Consider the following 21,096-nt stretch of genomic DNA (forward strand, 5'->3'; position numbering starts at 1 on the left):
AAATAGAAAAAAAGATATCCAGCATTAGCAGCTATCTGACCTAAACCGGGTTCTGATTGGTTCATTGTATTCTAAACTTAATTGTCAATCAAATGTTGAAGCTAATAAGGTGTGCTGACCCAAAAATCTTTCACAAACCTGAGCCAAGATTAAACCAGTAACCAGCATCACAGTTGGCAAAGGGGCGTGTCTGACTTTGACATGAATATATTGCCATTATTATGTAATCAAAATGAAAATTATTATTGCTGGTCTTCAATGATAATGTCAAGTTACTTTAACGTATTTGCACCAAAAAAAGATAAGGATTTATGCTGATATTGTCAAAATTCAAAACATTAAAGCTATTTTAAGGCAAAATGTTTAAAAAAATGTTTAAATATGTCACTTTGGTGATCAAGAGGGGCTTTAAGAGCCAGAAGTCAGTTGCATAAAAAGTTAGATTTATGACTTGTTTAATATAAGAACAAAAAGGAAGACTGATTATCCTTTGGTTGGTCTGACTATTTTTTTAAGTAATGGCTGTGCTTATGCAACTGGCTCCCGAGCATCTGTTTCCATGACAACACTACAATAACAAAAACTTACTGGAAACAGTCGGAAACATCCACTGGAAGGATATCAATACAGGAACGTTTTTTGCTTCCCAGAACAATCTGAGAATGCTGTACAAAGAAAATGTAAACCTAAAAAGCAAGGTTTTCATTTGGTTCCCAACATATAATAACCACAAGGAAACCAAATTCTAACGGACACGCACTGTAAATCAAAATCGGACCCAAACCCACGTTTTCTGCAATAACAGAGCGTCTCTGTCTAGCCAAGATAATAAAACACAGATCTAGTTTGTTACCCAGAGGCCTCTGTGTTTGTGATCCTAAGCTTCCTGAGCTGCTGCAATCATCAAACAGCAAATTTATGATTCTTCATAAAAGTACAGGAGCCGTTCTCATGATCCGGGACTTTCCCTGGAGTTTCCCACAGGAAGAGCTCACGGCATGAGGATGATCTGACAGCGTCGCTCTCGTCAAATATACAGTATATGACTGCGTGAGCTGCTTACCAGAACCAAACTCACTGCCGCCATCTAGAGGGCTGCGGAGGGATTGTCAGTGTGTGGTTGCTAGGGTGTTCAGGGTGGTTGCTAAGGTGGATTGTTTCAAAAAGTGAATCTGAATCTGGTCTTGAGGCCGGTCAGTGATTGCAAACAGTATTATATAGTGCCGTTATTCTTGTTTTTGTGAGGGTCAGTTGTTTTTGCTAATGTTGTGTGTTCAACAATCAGTCAGACCGAAGAAAGCATGTTCGTAAGCCAGTGACTGCACCGTATCCGCACAATGAAGTGATCGCAAACTGATTTTTGGATTTACAACACAAGTTTTAGTCACTATGGAGATGTTTTGTACGGAGCCCCGCAGAAAAAAAAAATTAAATCATGCGCACGATTTAGTAATTCATTCCTTTGATTTACTAAAACATGTGCATGATTTACTATTTAATTCCTTCGATTTATAAATCATGCGCATGATTTATATATCGAGGGAACGAAATAGTAAATCGTGCGCACGATTTAGCCTACTATTTTTTTCCTGCATGGTCATGTCTGGGGCGCCTTATAGGGGAGAGTGGGGTAAGATGAGCCAGTGGGTAAGTTGACCCACCCCTTGTATCTTGGCAACGCTACCATTTTATTATCATGTGACCATATATTTTCACATATATAGAACCACCCATCATTTCTGCCAGACTGTGAAAAGGAGAAGCACATGGGAGGAGCGGAAGTCGCTTATTTACTTTAAAAACACGGCGTCACATCGCGTGTCAGTAATTGAACGTTATCATCACATGATTCTTAATTCAAAAGATGGCAGGTAGTTAGATAAAAAAAAACAAATCAAGCTGAAATCAAAATTGATAGTTGTTGTTTTTTATGGAATATTGCAGTGTTTATTCTAAATAATTTATCGGTGCACATCATCGTTGTTTTAAATTCATGTTCCTAGTAATCTTGAATCAGAATAACTTCTCCTTCCTCTTCTCTGATGACAAGGCGGGGCAACCTGTCACTCACATGAGATCCACCAATAGCAAACCACAACCATCGAATCAAAATCAAGCCCCACCCTACATTTGTTCTTGTTTGAGAAGCAGTTTCACTCGGATATACGGCACAATAGAGAAGAAAAGATGAGCGTGAATTCTTTTTCATGCCGACTGTGAAACTGCACACTGAACTGGATCAATCTGACCAGCAGATGTCAGCGATTCAAACACTTAAAGAGAGTTTTTTTCTGTGTGGTTTAAAAATACTTCAACATTTACAAAAAATCCCTTCATGATCCAGTGAACAAACTCATCTGACAGGCGATCTGCGTGTGAACGGCAGCGACTCTACCACATGAAGGATTCGTCCTGCAGCACCGCAGACAGTTTCTGGTTGAAAGGAGCGTAAAACTGCCGGAGCAGCTCTCGTGTCACCGGCTTCATCGGCCCCAGTTTCCTGTCCGACTGATGCCTGGTGTTTGACGCGGGACGTCTGCAGATGAGTCTCTCTGTCTGTTTAGACACCGGACCTGCAAACAGACACACGACACAATCAGTCTCATCCCAAAATGATTCTGTGTGGTTTATATGTTCTCTTTGCTGTGAGCTGCGTCTCATGAAGATGATGATGAACATCTGCTGCCCCCTTCTGCTCGCAGCAGGTCAGTGTTTATGAGATGATGATGGACAGGCGGCTGCAGGACTGACCTAACTGCAGGAAGTGGAAGACTCTGTTCATGCTGTGCGTCAGGTTTGCAGCGTGATCCTCCAGACGCAAAACTAAGAGCTGATCACGGCTGAACACTGACAACCAGTCCAGAATAAACACCACATACAGGCCCACCTGCAGCCGCACCTACACACACACACACACACACACACACAGGTAAATAACTATTAAATATTTAACTATGTAAGGTCTCTCTGAGGTCAGAGGTCGGCATACTCACACTCATGGCGTAATACAGCGTGCTGCTGTACACACACGCTCTCAGACCGGCGTCCCGCAGACAGGCGTCGAACAGACGCAGAGACTCGCAGACCTTCTGATGGAAATCCAGCGCTGATTTATTAGACGTGCCGAAGTACAAATAGTCTGAATAGAGTCTGAAGAACAACAGCAGAAGAGTTTGAGTGTGTGTGAAGCATCAGATGACATCATCAAACACGCTACACGAGCGTCACGTGACCCGGAACTGAAACCTGCATTCTTGTGTCCTGTCAGTGGTCACTTTATGAGATATTCACGAGCAAAAATGCTTGTTTTAATAATTTTCTTGAGTTTTTGACATTTAAAAATAAATAAATTAATTAAGTGTTTTAGTCAAATTAAACGAAACAAAAATGAGGTGAGTATTGAAGCTTGTTTCTGCCATGGAATAAAAAATAAAAAAGGTAATTGCGACTTTTTATCTCACAATTATGAGTGTTCTCTCAGATTTATGATAAATAATCTTGCAATTGGTTGTCATAGTCCAAATTGCAAGATATAAACATGCAATAATGAAGAAAAAGATAAAAAGTTGCAATTACCTTTTTTTTTTTTATTCATTTTTATTTTATTGACAGAAACAAGTTTCTACAAAAATATTGCTTTGTTTATTTTATTTTATTTTATTTCATTTTATTTAATTTCATTTGCTTTTATTTATTTAATTTTATTTTATTTTCATTTCATTTCATTTTTTGTTTGTTTACTGTATTTCATTTGATTTCCATTTTATTTTATTTCATTGCATTTTATTTCATTTCCTTTTATTTCATTTTATTGTTTTTACTGTATTTAATTTAATTTCATTTTCATTTTATTATTTCGTGTATTTATTAATTTAATTTAATTTAGTTTAATTTCATTTCCTGTTATTCATTTAATTTAATTGTATTTTGTTGTATTTCGTTTGATTTTATTTAGATTTTATTTTATTTTCATTTAATTTTATTATTTAATTTTATTTAATTTTATTTTTATTTCATTTCATTTTATCTTATTGTATTGTATTTCATTGTATTTAATTTAATTTAATTTATTTTCATTTTATTTCAGTTAATTTTATTTCATTTCATTTGCTTTTATTTATTTCATTTTATTTTCATTTCATATTTTTGTTTTTTATTGTATATCATTTGATTTTCATTTGATTTGATTTAATTTCATTTCCTTTTATTTATTTCATTTTAATTCAATTTGATTTTATTGTATTTAATTTCATTTTGATTTAACTTGATTTTATTTCATTTAGTTTAATTTTATTTATTTAATTTTATTTATTTTGAGATTATTTTATTTTAATTTCATTTTTGTCACGGCTACACAATCTGCACCTTCTGACACGAACACTTACGCCACGCCCACTCGTTCACAATCACCTGAATACTGAACACCTGTGCATCATCACCAGAGCCACATATAAGCACGCCAGTCCCATTCACTCATTGTCTGGTCTTGCACCGATCCCTACACGTCACTCGACCTCGTCTTACCTGAACATTGTACCTACTGTTGTCTTCATCGTCTTCACCTCCAGTCCTGAGTCCTCCGTCATCATCTGTGTCACCATCGTCATCTGCCAAGGAAAGTTATCATTGTTATACCTATTGTCAGTTCTACGTGTCAAGATTCCCTACCTGTGTCATCACCTGTGTCTGAAACCTCTGTTAATAAACACTGTTACACTTACCTCATCTGTGTCCTCGTCTGTGTCTGACAGAAGACCAGACCTGATGCAGAGCTCTTCAGACACAGGCGGGGACCGCACCGCGGATCCCTTCCTGGCACTGGTCAACGCTGTACGGTCCTCACTCCTTCAAAATACCACAACCACTGCACCGTCATCATCAACACCTACTCCACCGCTCACTTCTTCAGCTGCCCCTGCGAGTCCCATGGCCAAACCAGCGACATACAGTGGCGCGGCGGAGGATTGCAGCGGTTCCTACTACAATGCTCTCTTTACATGGAAGCCAATACTCATCTATTCACCACCGAAAGAAGCCGGGTGGCATTCATCATCAATCTACTATCAGGTAAAGCCCTGCAATGGGCCCAATCATTATGGGAAGCTAATTCTGCGATCCTTGGTTCCGTTTCTTCTTCGTGGCCAAGAAGGACGGAGGCTTGCGGCCTTGTATTGACTATTGCCATCTCAATTCACAGACAGTTAAGTTCAGCTATCCCCTTCCTCTGGTCCCTGCTGCCCTGGAACAACTTCGTGGAGCCACCATATTCTCAAAACTGGACTTGGACCTGATTCGCATACGGAAGGGGGACGAGTGGAAGACAGCGTTCATCACCCCGTCCGGGCACTACGAATATCAGGTGATGCCGTATGGGCTGTCCAATAGTCCGTCTGTGTTCCAGAATTATATGAATGAAGTTTTCTGAGATTGTATACATTGTATACATCGACGACATCCTCATCTACTCTCATCGTTATGAAGACCATGTGAACTATGTCAAACTCGTCCTCCAGAAGCTCCGTGAACATCAACTCTACCTTAAACTGGAAAAATGCGAATTCCACACCTCCTCAGTCCAGTTCCTGGGTTATGTCATCGATCCCAATGGTGTGAAGATGGACCAGGGGAAGGTGGAAGCCATCACTCACTGGAAGCAACCCAACACCATCAAGGAGCTTCAGAGGTTCCTGGGCTTTGCTAATTTCTACCGCCGTTTCATAAACAACTACAGCATGCTCAGTTCACCACTCACCTCTCTTCTCCGTAACCGGCCCAAGTCTCTGTCCTGGAACCCCACGGCCACGAACGCCTTCCATCAGTTGAAACTCGCCTTCCAGTCCGCTCCAATCCTGGTCCATCCTGACCCAAACCGCCAGTTCATCGTTGAGGTGGATGCCTCTTCCACCGGGGTTGGAGCGGTACTGTCCCAGCGGCAGGGGGATCCTCCACGACTCCATCCATGTGCCTTCTATTCCAAGAAGCTATCCCCGGCGGAGCAGAATTACGACATTGGCAATCGTGAGCTCCTGGCGATTAAGCTAGCCCTGGAGGAGTGGCGACATTGGCTGGAGGGAGCGAAACGTTTGAAGTCATCACTGACCACCGCAACCTTGAATATCTACGAGACGCAAAAAGACTCAACCATCGCCAAGCCCGATGGGCTTTATTCTTCACCAGATTCAACTTCAAAGTTACCTACCGTCCAGGAGATCAGAACAACCGTGCGGATGCTCTATCGCATCTTCACCAGGCAGATCCCGATCCTGAAACTCCAGAACCTATCCTCCCTCCAGCCATGATTGTAAGCCCTATCCAATGGACCATCAACCAACAGATCCAACAAGAGAACCTTCTCCAACCTGCTCCGCCGGGAGGTCCAGAGGGTAGATTGTACGTTCCACCTCATCACCGAATCACCCTCTTGGACTTGGCTCACTCATCTCCGGGCTCTGGACACCCAGGCAGGAGAAGGACCCTCTCGCTCCTTCAACAACGTTATTGGTGGCCATCCATGCCTCAGGACATCTCCCGGTACATCAGGGGCTGCTCAGTCTGTGCCATCGCGGATACCCCTAGGAGATTGCCTGAAGGAAAGCTTGTGCCTCTGCCCATCCCAGAATGACCCTGGACCCACATTGGAATAGACTTTATGACAGATCTGCCTTCCTCTCAAGGATTCACCTGTATACTCGTTGTGGTGGATAGATTCTCGAAATCCTGTAAGCTCATTCCTCTCAAAGGACTACCAACGGCCTTCGAAACGGCAGAGGCACTCTTTCACAACGTCTTCCGCCACTTCGGTTTACCGGAAGACATCGTTTCTGACCGTGGACCACAGTTCATCTCCCGGGTCTGGACCGCATTCTTCCGCCTCCTATGGGTATCCGTCAGCCTCTCGTCAGGATACCACCCTCAGACCAACGGCCAGACTGAGCGGAAAATCCAGGAAATCGGGAGGTTCCTGAGGGTCTACTGTCACCGTAACCAGGACTGTTGGAGCCAGTATCTGCCCTGGACCAAATACGCCCAGAATTCCCTCCAGCAGTCCACCACAGGGCTCACCCCGTTCCAGTGTGTGTTAGGATACCAACCTCCCTTGTTTCCATGGTCGGGTGAGCCCTCAGAGATCCCAGCGGTAGATCACTGGTTCCGACAGAGCGAGAGGGTCTGGGAATCAGCTCACGTGCACCTCCAGCAGGCAGTCCGGAGGCACAAGGAGCAAGCTGACGCCCGCCGACGACCCACTCCTCAATATCAACCAGGACAACAAATTTGGCTCTCCACTCGGGACATCCGCCTACGGCTGCCTTGCCGTAAGCTGAGTCCCCGGTACATCGGACCATTCACCATCGAGAGGCAGCTGAAGTGACCTACCGTCTCCAACTCCCAGCACAGTACCGCATCTCCCCATCCTTCCATGTTCCTCTTCTCAAACCCTTCACTGACCCTTTGTCTTCCACAGAACCTGGTGATGATGCCGTACCTCCTCCTCCTGCCATCGATGAAGACACCAACATCTACCGGGTGAGAGCTATCCTTGACTCGCGGCGACGTGGGTCCTAACTGGAGTACCTAGTGGACTGGGAGAACTACGGCCCAGAGGAGCGATGCTGGGTAAACCGCCAGGATATCCTTGACCCCAGTCTACTTACCGAATTCCACCATGAACATCCCGACCGTCCCGCTCCTCGAGGCCGTGGTAGACCCTGTCGCCGCCGTCGTTCCCAGCCGTCAGGAGCCGCCCGTGGAGGAGGGGGTACTGTCACGGCTACACAATCTGCACCTTCTGACACGAACACTTACGCCACGCCCACTCGTTCACAATCACCTGAATACTGAACACCTGTGCATCATCACCAGAGCCACATATAAGCACGCCAGTCCCATTCACTCATTGTCTAGTGTTGCACCGATCCCTACTCGTCACTCGACCTCGTCTTACCTGAACATTGTACCTACTGTTGTCTTCATCGTCTTCGCCTCCAGTCCTGAGTCCTCCGTCATCATCTGTGTCACCATCGTCATCTGCCAAGGAAAGTTATCATTGTTATACCTATTGTCAGTTCTACGTGTCAAGATTCCCTACCTGTGTCATCACCTGTGTCTGAAACCTCTGTTAATAAACACTGTTGCACTTTACCTCATCTGTGTCCTTGTCTGTGTCTGACAATTTTATTGTATTTCATTTAATTTAATTAATTTTATTTTCATTTATTTCATTTTATTTTATTGTATTTTATTTTTATTTTATTATTTTATTATTTTATTTAATTTCATTTTATTTATTTCATTTTATTTTTTTACAGTTGTAGTTTTAGTTCGTGATCTGGTGTGACCTCTGACCTCTCCACAGGGTCTCTGAGGATGGCGATGAGTCGTGCGTCCGGCTGCACCGCGTGAATGAAGTCCTGGACGAGTGACGGAGGCTCCGCCTCTCTGCTGATGTCATGGAGGTAGAGCCAGGCTAAGTTGTCCCACATAGTGGAAGCGCTGGCCTCACCTGTCAGTCGCACACACACACACACACACACACACACACACACACACACACACACACACACACACACACACACACACACACACACACACACACACACACACATTGTTTTTACAGGAAACAGAATGTTATTAAAGCGTCACTTTGTAACACATTCTAGGAACACTCGAGCACACAGATCACCTGACCTCATGTGGAAATGAAAATAAACACACAGATCTGAGAACGTACCAGTGATGATGCTGCTGCTGCTGGAGGAGTTTCCCAGAAGTCTGTGCTGTATCCGCTGGGCCACCGAATCGAACAGGTCCAGGTAATGGTCCAGCGGGAAGTGGGTGAGAGGAGGATCACCGGGACGAATGATTCCTGCAAATCACAGGATCCAGATCAAGCTTCTACAAACGACAGGTGCTTCTGTGTCAGTCACGTGACTTTGCAGCTCATCCGCAATATTTATGAGCATCAGCGGAACGAACACAGAAACACATGAACAGAGACACAGAGAAATCCCTGAACATTTACTGTATATGGAGTTGAATTGTGGATAAAATCTACATAAATGTGTGTGAATTAATTTGAGTGTAAAACGTTTTCTGGATCTGCTATGAATCAAATCCAGTGATTCAGTGTTTTTTATTGCTTATTTTTTATTATTCAAGTCATGTGACTGAAACAGATAAATATAGCTGATTATATCTAGACAGGAAACAGCTTGAAATGCAGTCAAATAAGTAAAAAGCTGAACCATGCAGATTTCATTCTGTGCAGGTGAAACACCTGATCCCAGCAAACGTTCTCAGAATGTTCTCTCAAAGTTATGAACAAATGTTCTTCCAGTAACGTTAATAGAGCCTTTATTCAGATATCTGGTCTTTAATATCTTCTAGTTTTAGAATGTTTAGAGAAGATTAAACTTAAACTAGATGCATCTGAATGAGTCTCTGAAGGAGAAACACTATAATTATCTTAACGAAAGAACAGTCTACATCACGTGTGTTATTCTAATGACTGTACATCATCACACGTGTTTATCTGACCCTGATGAATCGGTTCACATTCTCACGAATCAAACTGTGATCGGAGATTCATAATGAAGTGTGTTTTAGTTCCCAGCAGACGCTTCTGACAAGAACAAACAAACCAGAACTGCTTGTTTTTATTGTTTTTAATCTATTTCTGCTTTGTCAAGCTGCTTCTTCCAGAACATTTTCTTTGTAATGAGAGTGCAGATGAAAGCAGCTTCCCTTTGAGGACATTTAAGCATCAGGAATCTCACGTACCGAACCTCTTCCGGCTCCACCAGTGCGGTTCCTTGGGCAGCGTGAGATGAACGTCGGGATGGAGCCTCAAGCGCTCGTACAGGTCCGTCGTGCCACACTTGGGCTGACCGATAATGTAGAAGTAGGGAAGGCATCGCAGGCGCTGGAGTTTCCCATCGTGCTGAATTAACTGTTTTTTGAACGTGGCGCTCAGGCGCTCGAAGGCAATTCGCATTTTACTGGACAAGCGGCCGAACAGGTTGGATCCGTATGGATCTGCGCTCATGTTTCCACGCAGCTCCTCATACCAGCAGGGGTTCTTAACATCCGGTAAAAAGTGCCGCGGAATCACAGAGAACATCTGAAAGAGGCAGAGAGTTCAACAGTCTGGTTCATTTGAATCTCTAAATCTCATAAATGTGCACTGGAGGTTCTGTATTGGCATCAATGGTTCCATGAAGAACCTTTAACATTTCCATTGCACAAAAGGTGCTTTAAATGATATAGATTCAGATGTCAATATGTACTCTATGAATTTCTCACGTGCGGGTCAAAGTCGAGCAGCTCGCTGACGGCAGGAACTCGTCTGGCTCTGAACGTCACTTTAGTTCCGATGCTGCGCACCAAGTCTGTGAGGGTGCTTTCACTGAGGTCCTCCAGCAGAGTCTTCCTCTCTCCCGACAGCAAGTAAGAGGCCATAATGAAGAACATGAGGAGGATGAAGCCACAGAATTTAGCAAGGTTGGCATGTGATGGAAGTCTCTGCTGGGCATCATGAGGAACCTTCAACACAGCAAACAGAGTCGAGACCAGAGAAAACAATCACTGAAGAGCAGCTTCAGATCAGCATCATTATCAGTGATGAAGCTCATTTACTGTGAACGGATCCGCTCTGAGACGCCAATCCGGAGCTGCTCGTGTGAACACTTTGCCGTGTGTTAAGCGCATTAAGCTATATTGTTTTCTTTTCGATTGAGAGAATGCTTCGCCTAAGCAATGACACAAAACACAATGTTACTGATCTTTTAGGATTATTATAAAACTGTGATGGGACTGATTTAAACTATGACAGGTCATCATAAAATCAGAAATAGACATTTGATATAGAGTGCAAGGACAATTGACCATATGCACGGAACATTCTTAAGAACATCCGCAATAATATAAGCCAGCTGAAAAACGTCTGGTGAAATGTCACTTGTGGATGTGTCTGCGTGGTCATTGGTGTAATACTTAGTTTATAATCAGAATATAGACATTTAAATAGTCAGGCCTAGCGTTCATTTAGTTATTCAAACATTAAAAAGACGCGTCTCAGTGTTCTTCCTCAGCAAAATTCAATTTGACCATCAGTTTTCACACTTTCGTGTGGGAAAAAAAGCGTCAACATTGTAAATTAAAGATTTATTGTGCACTTTAGTTAGATTAATGGAATAAAATGTGAGTAAAGTGTGATCTTGTGCTGCACTGACTGACAGCTGCTGTGATCATAAGTGATAATACACTTTCTGTAATTCATTCGCAAGAAAAGTTATTGTTTTCCATGAGATTTTGTGAGTACTTCATATTTCACCTTGACAAAATGTATTTTTAAACATATTGATTTTATAATGTTTAATATTTATTCAAAAGTGAAAAAACTATTACAGGAAAATAATGTTCCTCTGCTGCCATCTGATGGTTATAATGGTAATTAATGTCTTTTATTTTAAAAACAAAAGTGTTTAAAAACTTCAAATGTTCGGTTTTACAAATGGAGACAATCTCAGAAGGATGAAGTAATGTTATGTTTTTGGTCATCACATTAAAAATAAAATCTGAAGTGCTGGAAAAATGTTGCGTGTCTAATTACAGAAACTGCGTTTCTTATACCAACATTCACAGTAGCTTCAAGTCTTTATTGCAATCACCAAAACTGGTTTATTGGCAAATTCTTAGGTGTTTCCATGGTTTCTACAAAATAAAACCGGAAACTGAGGGTATCTCAAGTATGATGTCATTGATAGGCGACGCACGGACACGGTTTGTGTCCTGGTTAAAATTACTTATTTCACTGGATTTAAACATTCTTGGAAACATCTGGTATAATGTAAGTACACAAGTCAAAAAAATATATAACACTGTTCTAGTGGTTTTTGGATATTTTAATCCCAAAATCTTACATATTGTGCCTTTATTAATGTCTAACATTTTTTGTTGAAAAGCAATATTCCTATAATGTTTGACACATGAAATGTTCCCTTAATGAATGCATAACCAAGAAAAAAAAGTTTTTACAAAAAAATAATTTAAAAAAATGGATGATTTGAAAATTTAGTCAACATTCAGAAATAATGTTTTCATGAGAACATTAGCAAAACGTTCTTAGAACATATTCTTGTTGATCTACTCAAAAACCCTCATGAATCAGTTTCTCCAAACAGCTTATTCGGGCGTGTGGGAGAATATTGTTGGTCTAGCGCTCATATTCAACAGTCATCTGTTGGCTTCTGTTACCTTCAGCTGCAGAGATCCAGACGTGAACTTCCTGTGGCTCATGGCAGAATCAGATCAACACCAACAATCCTGAGAAGCACAGAGATCGACACTGGTATCAGTGGAATCAGAATAAATAAATGTGCACAGCAAAGCATTTGACAGAACACAATCCACATTATACTAATTATTAAACAGATTCTACAATAAACGCTCACCTTCACCATCAAGATGTCAGAAATAAGTCCTGTATGAGTCCATCACTACAAACACAGATGAAACTTCACAGAAACACACCGACCGAAAGAAAAGAAAGAACAATCTGTTCTGAAGTTTAAACACACTTAAACTTCCTCTGTTACACTGTCTCTGTGAAGAGGGTTGAACACACACACACACTCTCTCACACACATTTTTTCTGTGGGGAAATGATTGGATGGTTGTGGTTTGCTATTGGTGGATCTCATGTGAGTGACAGGTTGCCCCGCCCTCATCATCAGAGAAGAGATGAAGCTGCAAGAGGGAGGAGAAGATATTCTGATTCAAGATTACCAGGAACATGAATTTAAAACAAAAATGATGTGCACCGATCAATCATTTAGAATAAACACTGGAATATTCCATAAAAAAACAAGAATTGTCAGTTTTGATTTCACAGGTACTTTAAAGTCTAAAAATCTAACACAGCACTCAGCAGATTAAACGTGTGTCTCAAATGACGGCTAAAGTCACGTTTGCCAAAACATTTTCATGGCGCTGCTGCTGGACTCAACAGAGAGAAGTGATGCTCGGCTGCTTCTGCATGTGTTATTAATGACGCTACGAACCGCAGACACAAACTATCAACCAGCCAACCTTAAAATACCAACCCTGACTCCACTGATATCACTGCAAGTGTTTTAGTCTGTAAAAGATGCTTTATGAAGAAATAAAGCGTTAATGACAATGTCTGATTGCTACAGCTGCTGCTTTGTATGGAATATTGCACTGAATGATTTATCATCATTGTTTTAAATTCATGTTCCAGGTAATCTTGAATCAGAATATCATCTCTTCTCTGATGATGAGGGCGGGGCAACCTGTCACTCACATGAGATCCACCAATAGCAAACCACAACCATCTAATCAATTCCCCACAGACAAAATCAAGCCCCGCCCTACATTTGTTCTTGTTTGAGAAGCAGTTTCACTCTGATATACGACACAAAATGGGAGAAAAGATTAGCGCAACTTTCATGATGAGTCAGATCTTATCTTCTGTATTGTGATCTAAGTCCAGTTGAAAGAGGACTTGGTTCTGTTCATATGTTGTTGATTGGATGTTGAGATGTGGGCGTGGCACTCAAAAATGGAGGCGGATCTAAATGCGAGCATACAGTGGATTGTCAGAAAGGGGCGGAGTTTAAGACCAGCATTCGCCACAGTCTGTGCAGGTCAAAAAAAATGTTAAAAATTAATTTATCTTCTTTACAAATTTTATTGGCGAATAGGGTTTTTAAAAGTGTAAAAAAATTTAAAAAAAACAATGGAGATTTTATTAAGTGTTACAATGAGATTATGTGTTTTTTTATAATCAAATAACACTGCTTTTGTCATTTTTTACCAGATGGACAAAATTTGTCACCAAAAAAGTCGAATGACGATATTTTCAAACAATGCTAACAGGCTGATATCTAGCTAGCCAGTTAAGAAAATTAAACATTTTATATTTAGTACATGTTTTTAAAATATTACAACATTTTCCATGTTTTATAGCGGTTGTATCGAATGACCTGATGTTTCGGGACATGCGTATGAACAAGAGAAAACATGAATTATTCAAATATTTAAGAGAGAGTTAGTTACTTTGCTTCACAACCATGTGATCCTGTGCAGGTGTCTGAATGATGTCACATCCTGTCACATGACTTGATCCAAAATAGTTCCTTTATATTGTTACTCCGAATGACATCAATGAAATTAATTTTTCCGGACAATGTTTCTCATAACAAAGCAACAACTTCTACACATAATTTTAACACCATTTTGCACTATGTTGATATATGATGTTATAAAATCATGCCAGAATAAAAAAAATATATACATTTATTACATTTTAATATATTTTATTCACAAATGTAATGGCTGTATTGGACAGTTAAACCGAATGACCTTTTGACACTTCAAAATCTTTAAAAAACCTTTATATGTAGCAAAATATCATTAAAACCTTTTGGATTCAATAAAAGAGATCAAGTTGTACTACTTTACATACTTTGGATGTCATATCTTTGTTTTTTATTATTATTAAGGCCTTTGGACAAAAAAAAAATCCTGTCACATCATTGACCCATCCACAAATGTAAGTTCACCGACAACTAACCAATCTTTAAGAAATGCTTTAGGCAGAGATGTAAAGTAAATATTATATTTATGTGGAGCGAAACTGGTTGGCCAGCAAACAGAAGTGTGTGTGTGTGCATGTGTGTGTGTTCAAGGACCTGAAGAGGCGGACAGCTTTCACCTGCCAGTCCTTGAAAAGGATCTTGGATCATGGGAAAACTATCTTATTCCATATTGTTTCTTTTAGAAACAATACCTGCTTGACTAGTTTCGGCTACTTCCTATAGCCTTCTTCAGACGAAGACTACAGGAAGTAGCCGAAACAAGTCAAGCAGGTAAACAAAAAATGTTCCTGTCTATCTAAAAGAAACAATATAGTACTTAACGTAAAGAAGACAGTATGAATCTACTTGAAAGGATCTTATGCCAATCAAGAAGATTAGAATACACTCTAATAAATTCTGGGTTAAAAAGTTGGGTTGAAAATGGACAAACCCAGCTTATGGGTTAAATGTTTGATCAACCTGCTGGATAGTTTTATTTAACTCAACTATTGTTTAAAAATGACTATTTCTCGCATAAAATTTTCTCACCAAACTGTAGGCATTTTTAATGTTTATAATTTAGGCCAAACTCTACTTACTTTACCTAACCTGAGAATAATAAATAATAATTTTAAATGTGTTAAGATCAATGTACACACTGCAAAACACATTTTCTTAATTTTTTTCTGTCATTAGCAAATAATTAACTAATTTGTTTTCTCTGTATTCTGTTGACTGTGTTGTTAAATTTGGTGTATTATACACTAATGGTTTATTATAAACTTGTATTTTTTGCATTAATAAAAAAGAAATTAAATATATGCATAGATGAAGTGATCACAGTAAAATAAATAACATGCATTTAGAAAATCGATAGTGATAATTCACATTTCATGCTGACTTCATCATGCATTTCTCTTAATCTTTTCACTACAGTGTTTGTCACACATTATTTCACATAAAGTTAAAATAACAAGTCAGGTCTCTGACTGGATTCACAAGAACAAACACACACTTTTCTTCATCATGTCTTCTTCATGTCATTCTGACTCCTGATCGGATCAGTTAAACTCATATCACTCTGTGACACAAATGAACATATAACTGATGCATTACATGTTTCACATAAACTTCCGGCGCAGAAGTCACATCAACTCTCATATCAACCACTCAATCAATCAATAGATCTCACCGTCATAATCAGCGGATTCCTGAAGAAACTTTCCTCATAACGCCGAATTCACGCGCTTCATCAACTCAGCTGTGCGCGTTCACGTGCCCCGCGTGCACATTGGTCAACTCCCAGAAGGGGAGGAGCCACATCTCGCCTGTCAATCATGACAACCTAATCCAGATTTACGCATCAATAACACAACATTCAATAATAATCACAACAATTATTTATAAATCATATTATGTCAGTAAAACTCCTTCAAACCAAACAATACAATGTAATAATCTTACCATGAACTGCATGGGCACAACAGTTATGAACATGACAGACTGAATATGGGGAATATAGAGTGTCCAGATTGTGTTCACACTGCATTCATGCATCATTCATACTATATAGAACAGTCTTTTTAACAGTACTTTCACATGCGATTTGAGACGCCGCCATTTACTGTGCTGGAGATTCTTCCAGACTCTTTCTGTGGCAGAACTATGAGAATAAATGATTGACTTTCATAATGTTTATTGGTGTTGTCACTGCACTGATTGAATTCTTTTTATGGAAACATTTCGTTCAATAAAGCAGCTAAAGATGTAATATCAGTCTCTGGTGTCTCCAGAATGTGTCTGTGAAGTTTCAGCTCCAAATACCCCACAGATCATTTATTATAGCATGTTTTAAATGCCCATTTTTAAGTGGAAGGAAAAACATGCTGTTTTCGTGTATGTGTCTTTAAATGCAAATGAGCTGCTGCTTCATTAAGCTTCGGAGCGTTATGAATCAGCGTGTCGAATCAGCTGTTCGGAATGCCAAAGTCACGTGATTTCAGCAGTTTGACACGCGATCCGAATCATGATTCGACACAAAAGATTCATAACGCTCCGAAGCTTCCTGAAGCAGTGTTTTGAAATCGGCCATCAATATATAAGTCGTTATTTTGATTTTTTGGCGCTCCAAAAATATTCTTGTGGCTTTATAATATTAATATTGAACCACTGTACTCACATGAACTGATTTAAATATGTTTTTAGTACATTAATGGATCTTGAGAGAGGAAATGTCATTGCTCTGGCCTAACTGGATTTCATCAAAAATATCTTAATTGTGTTCTGAAGATTAACAAAGGTCTTACGGGTGTGGAACGACATGAGGGTGAGTAATTAATGACAGAAATGTAATTTTTTGGTGAACTAACCCTTTAACATGAATCAAACAACAAAGGAAAAACTGCTCTTGACTGAATAACTTTAGTTGCTTTAATAAGAATATATTTCTCACGTGAATGCTGCTGTTAGATGCTCTGGTGAGGAGATCAACATGGCAGACGGTGTACAGCTCACTCAGGGGAGGAGCTAAGCGAATAGGGCGGAGTCTGTCAGCAGTCATGGGCGGGGCTTGTTACGGAAGAGTAGGGGTAATCTGGAGAGACTATGATTAATGGGGATTATAATAAAAGGAGTGGGTGGATTTTTTTTAACCATTATAAGATGTTTGTTTACACACATCTGTGTTCAAACACCGTATCAAAGTGAATTTTGCATTATAGGTCCCCTATAAACATAAAAATAGAGAAATAAATAAATATGTATATAAATATGTATAAACACATGAAAGAAAAAAAATACATGTAATAAACAAGGAATTTTCTGACTATTTATTTGTTTATCTCTGTTATTTATTGGTGTGTGTCGTCCAGTTAAACTACAGTTTGAAGATGTTTATTATGTTGTTTTCATCTGAATTCATCTTATTCTGTTTCTGTAATCACAGCAGATTCTCAGGATTGAAACGGAATCACACCAACATGATCCAGAATGTTCCAGCACTTCCGAAGGAAACCCACAGAAATGCCTTATTACTTCCTCTAGTCAATCACATGATTTCCTGTTCTGAGACAAACATCCTGTAGATTTGTCCTGTATGTTTGTAGGTCAGAGAGACACACAGAATTAAGTATTACAATATATGATCATTTTATATATGTAAATATATATATATATATATATATATATATATATATATATATATATATATATATAAAAATATAGGAATAAACCTGTACCACTGTCTGTTTTCCTTCATAAATCATAATTATTGCACCACAGTACTTCATAAATAATAAACAGATGCTTGGCATATGCTAATTCAGCCACTCCTCTCCTCTGCATATCAGTGTTTACAGCGCCATCAGCTGGACAACACAAACATCACATGATCTGCACAGGAGAAACTCTTCTGTCACCAGCTGTTCAATAATCAGTCTAATAATTGTATCTGTAATGGTTTTTATTTATTTAGAACAAACACAAAGTCTTTCAGCAGACGGAAAATTTATTTAAGAACGGAAATAAAACATCATCTGATCACATTCACTCATTAAACGTTCATTAAATGTTCTACAACAAACACACACTCAGACTCGAACACAATCCTCACGTCTCTGAATGATTATATCATTAGTTTTTAAACATTAACGACTGCCGTTAAAGTGCATGATTCTCTCATCACACGGAGAAAAACTCATTTTTATTCAAGTACTTTCTAAAAACACTTCAAATGAGTGAATAAACAGCAGCGATTAATAATGTGACCTTCATTCGTCTTCATCTGAAGCGTCTGCCTTCAGAAATGACCCATGTTACTTCATCAGAATTAAAACAGACCGTCGTCTGTTTGAGTCAAGTCAAGTCAAGTCAAATTTATTTATATAGCGCTTTTACAATTGGTAATTGTTCAAAGCAGCTTTACATATTAGAAGCACAGAAAAAGGGAAGTGGTTAAAAATAAGCTGTACAACCAAGCGTGGTAATATGTAACATATACAAGATGGTGCTACATTAAGCCAATGTCGGCTGACTCCCAGGGGTGGAAAAAAAACCCTAGGAGAAAAACCCAGCGTACTAGCACTGGGAAAAAAGTCCTAGGAGGGAAAAAACCCCTTGGAAAATATATATAATATATGTAAATGGATATGGAGATCAAAATCTGAATTATACATTTTTATTATAGAGATTAAAAATAGATTATATATAAATATATGTAAGCGGATACGGGGATTAAAAATCTGAATTATAGATGCAGCCAGAACTGGATCTTTAGGCCCATTGTCTCCTGGGCTACGTTGTAGTCAGGTCCAGACGCAGGTTCTCCATCTGACCTGGATACGGCCTGGATCCAGCACCCGGCAAACCTCAGGATAAGCAGAGAGACTGATATTAGCGTAGATGCCATTCTTATTCTGATGTACAGGTATATCTAGTGTTATAGGAAATGTTCTCGGTTCCGGCCGACCTAATTATTGCAGCGTAACAATCCTTTAACGGATTTGAAAAATGTTAATGTATTGATAATGTGTTATGTGTATGCAAGAGCAAAGAGATGTGTTTTTAGTCTAGATTTAAACTGACAGAGTGTGTCTGCTTCCCGAACAATGCTAGGAAGATTGTTCCAGAGTTTAGGTGCTAAATAGGAAAAGGATCTGCCGCCTTCAGTTGATTTTGATATTCTGGGTATTATCAACTGGCCTAAATTCTGAGATCGCAATAAACGTGAAGGACTATAATGCATTAAGAGCTCACTTAGGTACTGGGGAGCTAAACCATTTAGAGCTTTATAAGTAAGTAGCAAGATTTTAAAATCTATACGATGTTTAATAGGGAGCCAATGTAATGTTGACAGAACTGGGCTAATATGGTCATACTTTCTGGTTCTAGTAAGAACTCTAGCTGCTGCATTTTGGACCAACTGTAGTTTGTTTAAAAGCCGAGCAGAACAACTACCCAGTAGAGCGTTACAATAATCTAGTCTTGAGGTCATGAATGCATGAACCAACTGTTCCGCATTTGTCATTGAGAGCATATGTCGTAATTTAGATATATTTTTTAGATGGAAGAAGGCGGTTTTACAGATACTAGAAACATGACTTTCAAATAAAAGATTGGTATTGTAGCAAATTAGCTCAAAATAAATATGAATAATTAATCATAACTAGTTATAATTAATTATTAATATTTTAATCAGTCAATAAAATTAACTTAATGTAATAAAATTAATATTACAATCAATTAACCTGTTGTTCAATGAACACACAGTGTTAATTGTTTATTAACTAAGAAATGTTCATTTCCAGGTTATGGGAAATAACAATCTTATTCTACTAAAAGCCTGTAGTCAGGACCGACATGAATAGGGACTCCAGTACATGAGCGCAAAACACAGACAACCTTACGTGTGACATGAACAAGACTTTATTAACTAGACTAAACACTTAAACTACTCTAACATTCACACACATACATGCATACAGTTTACCAAGAGAGAGAGAGAAAGCAGAGTACAGGAAGCAAGAAGTTACAGCAATGTTGGACATTCAGCAGATCAACAGCCTTGAGCAAACCATCAGTTTAGTTTTAACAGGCCCTTCTTTAAAAGGGGTAAGGATACTCAATGTATCCGATAATGAGACTAAGTTTGATACTTGCATGTCTCTCCAAGTTGAATTAAAACTGTCCTGATGCAATTTGTGGAGGCTCCCGTTGAATCTTTGCTGATATTTTCTTGACGAAAGAGAACCGGCTGGATTCAGAGGATCTTTGGTGAATGGAAGGTCTAGGCCGAGGCCTGGCACAAGCTTGGGGTTCCTTAGAAGCTTCTAGCTTCTTAAAGCATCATCTTGACGTCAGCATTCATCAGTAAAAGAGAAGAAGAGGAGGAAGAGCAGGAAGAGAGAGGTTTTATCTTGTGATCCATGAATATAAGGGGTGGAGACATCACACCCTCTTAAGGTGTCTGAGCCAATAAGGAGTTCCCCCCTCGGAGGGAAGTTTTACGAGTCTTTGTTCTGTAGCAAGATATTAGCATAAGACACTGGATTGGATGTTTGAGAGAAGAACCCTCTAGATTCTTATAATACTAATGTGTCACAGAGTTAGTAACATGTAACATAAATTACCAAATAGGAAATGAAAGTTGGAGTCCGTAGATACCAAGCATGCTGCCAATGTGATCTCAGTTAACTATACATTTGCAACTATGGAACATTAATACCAAAATAGTTCAAAAGAGAGAATTAATACATAGAATAAAGCCTATAAAAGGAAAGTCATGAGATGGGAAACTTGGATACATGTTTATACATTTCCCAAGTGGTTATATAGAGAATACGTAGGATTAAGAGAGTTTATTTGTCCTTCTCAGGAAGGATGAGTCACTAGTCTCTACAGCATTCTTATGGATCATAAAAGTACCATATAACTGTAACAGGACACCTAGTTGTGCCTGTGTGCTAGCTACACTTGGGATGTTGGTTGCAGTTTTAGGGGGATG

The 21,096-nt window shown here is 39.4% G+C and overlaps 1 protein-coding gene across 3 annotated transcripts; it reads right to left on the reverse strand.

Annotated features, from left to right (window-relative positions):
- Positions 1 to 1,789: 1,789 nt before the first annotated feature.
- On the reverse strand, positions 1,790 to 15,848 carry LOC137008059 (carbohydrate sulfotransferase 15-like). 3 transcript variants are annotated; one of them, XM_067369850.1, is made up of 9 exons: positions 15,790 to 15,848; positions 12,253 to 12,321; positions 10,300 to 10,539; positions 9,778 to 10,117; positions 8,729 to 8,863; positions 8,344 to 8,500; positions 2,994 to 3,150; positions 2,752 to 2,899; positions 1,790 to 2,573 (listed from the first exon to the last, which is right to left on the reverse strand). In XM_067369850.1, exons 2-9 carry the CDS (start codon positions 12,292 to 12,294, stop codon positions 2,392 to 2,394), a joined length of 1,401 nt encoding a protein of 466 aa, XP_067225951.1. In that variant the 5' UTR covers positions 12,295 to 12,321; positions 15,790 to 15,848; the 3' UTR covers positions 1,790 to 2,391. The 3 variants fall into 3 exon arrangements, with proteins under 3 accessions (XP_067225951.1, XP_067225953.1, XP_067225954.1); XM_067369852.1 differs by lacking the exon at positions 15,790 to 15,848 and adding an exon at positions 12,450 to 12,523; XM_067369853.1 differs by having other exon boundaries at positions 2,529 to 2,573; positions 2,757 to 2,899.
- Between the last annotated feature and the right edge of the window lie 5,248 nt (positions 15,849 to 21,096).

This window comes from Chanodichthys erythropterus, chromosome 19 (genome assembly GCF_024489055.1).
Source record: "Chanodichthys erythropterus isolate Z2021 chromosome 19, ASM2448905v1, whole genome shotgun sequence".
NCBI lineage: Eukaryota > Metazoa > Chordata > Actinopteri > Cypriniformes > Xenocyprididae > Chanodichthys > Chanodichthys erythropterus.

Bases quoted from the DNA above. Each gene is read 5' to 3' on its own strand.
- LOC137008059 (XM_067369850.1), bottom strand. From the start codon at position 12,294: ATGAGCCACAGGAAGTTCACGTCTGGATCTCTGCAGCTGAAG. The intron at 8,864-9,777 runs GTACGTGAGATT...TGTGATTTGCAG, and splicing joins GTGGAGCCGGAAGAGGTTCG to GAATCATTCGTCCCGGTGAT. The intron at 2,574-2,751 runs GTCAGTCCTGCA...GTCTGTTTGCAG, and splicing joins CTTCCACTTCCTGCAGTTAG to GTCCGGTGTCTAAACAGACA.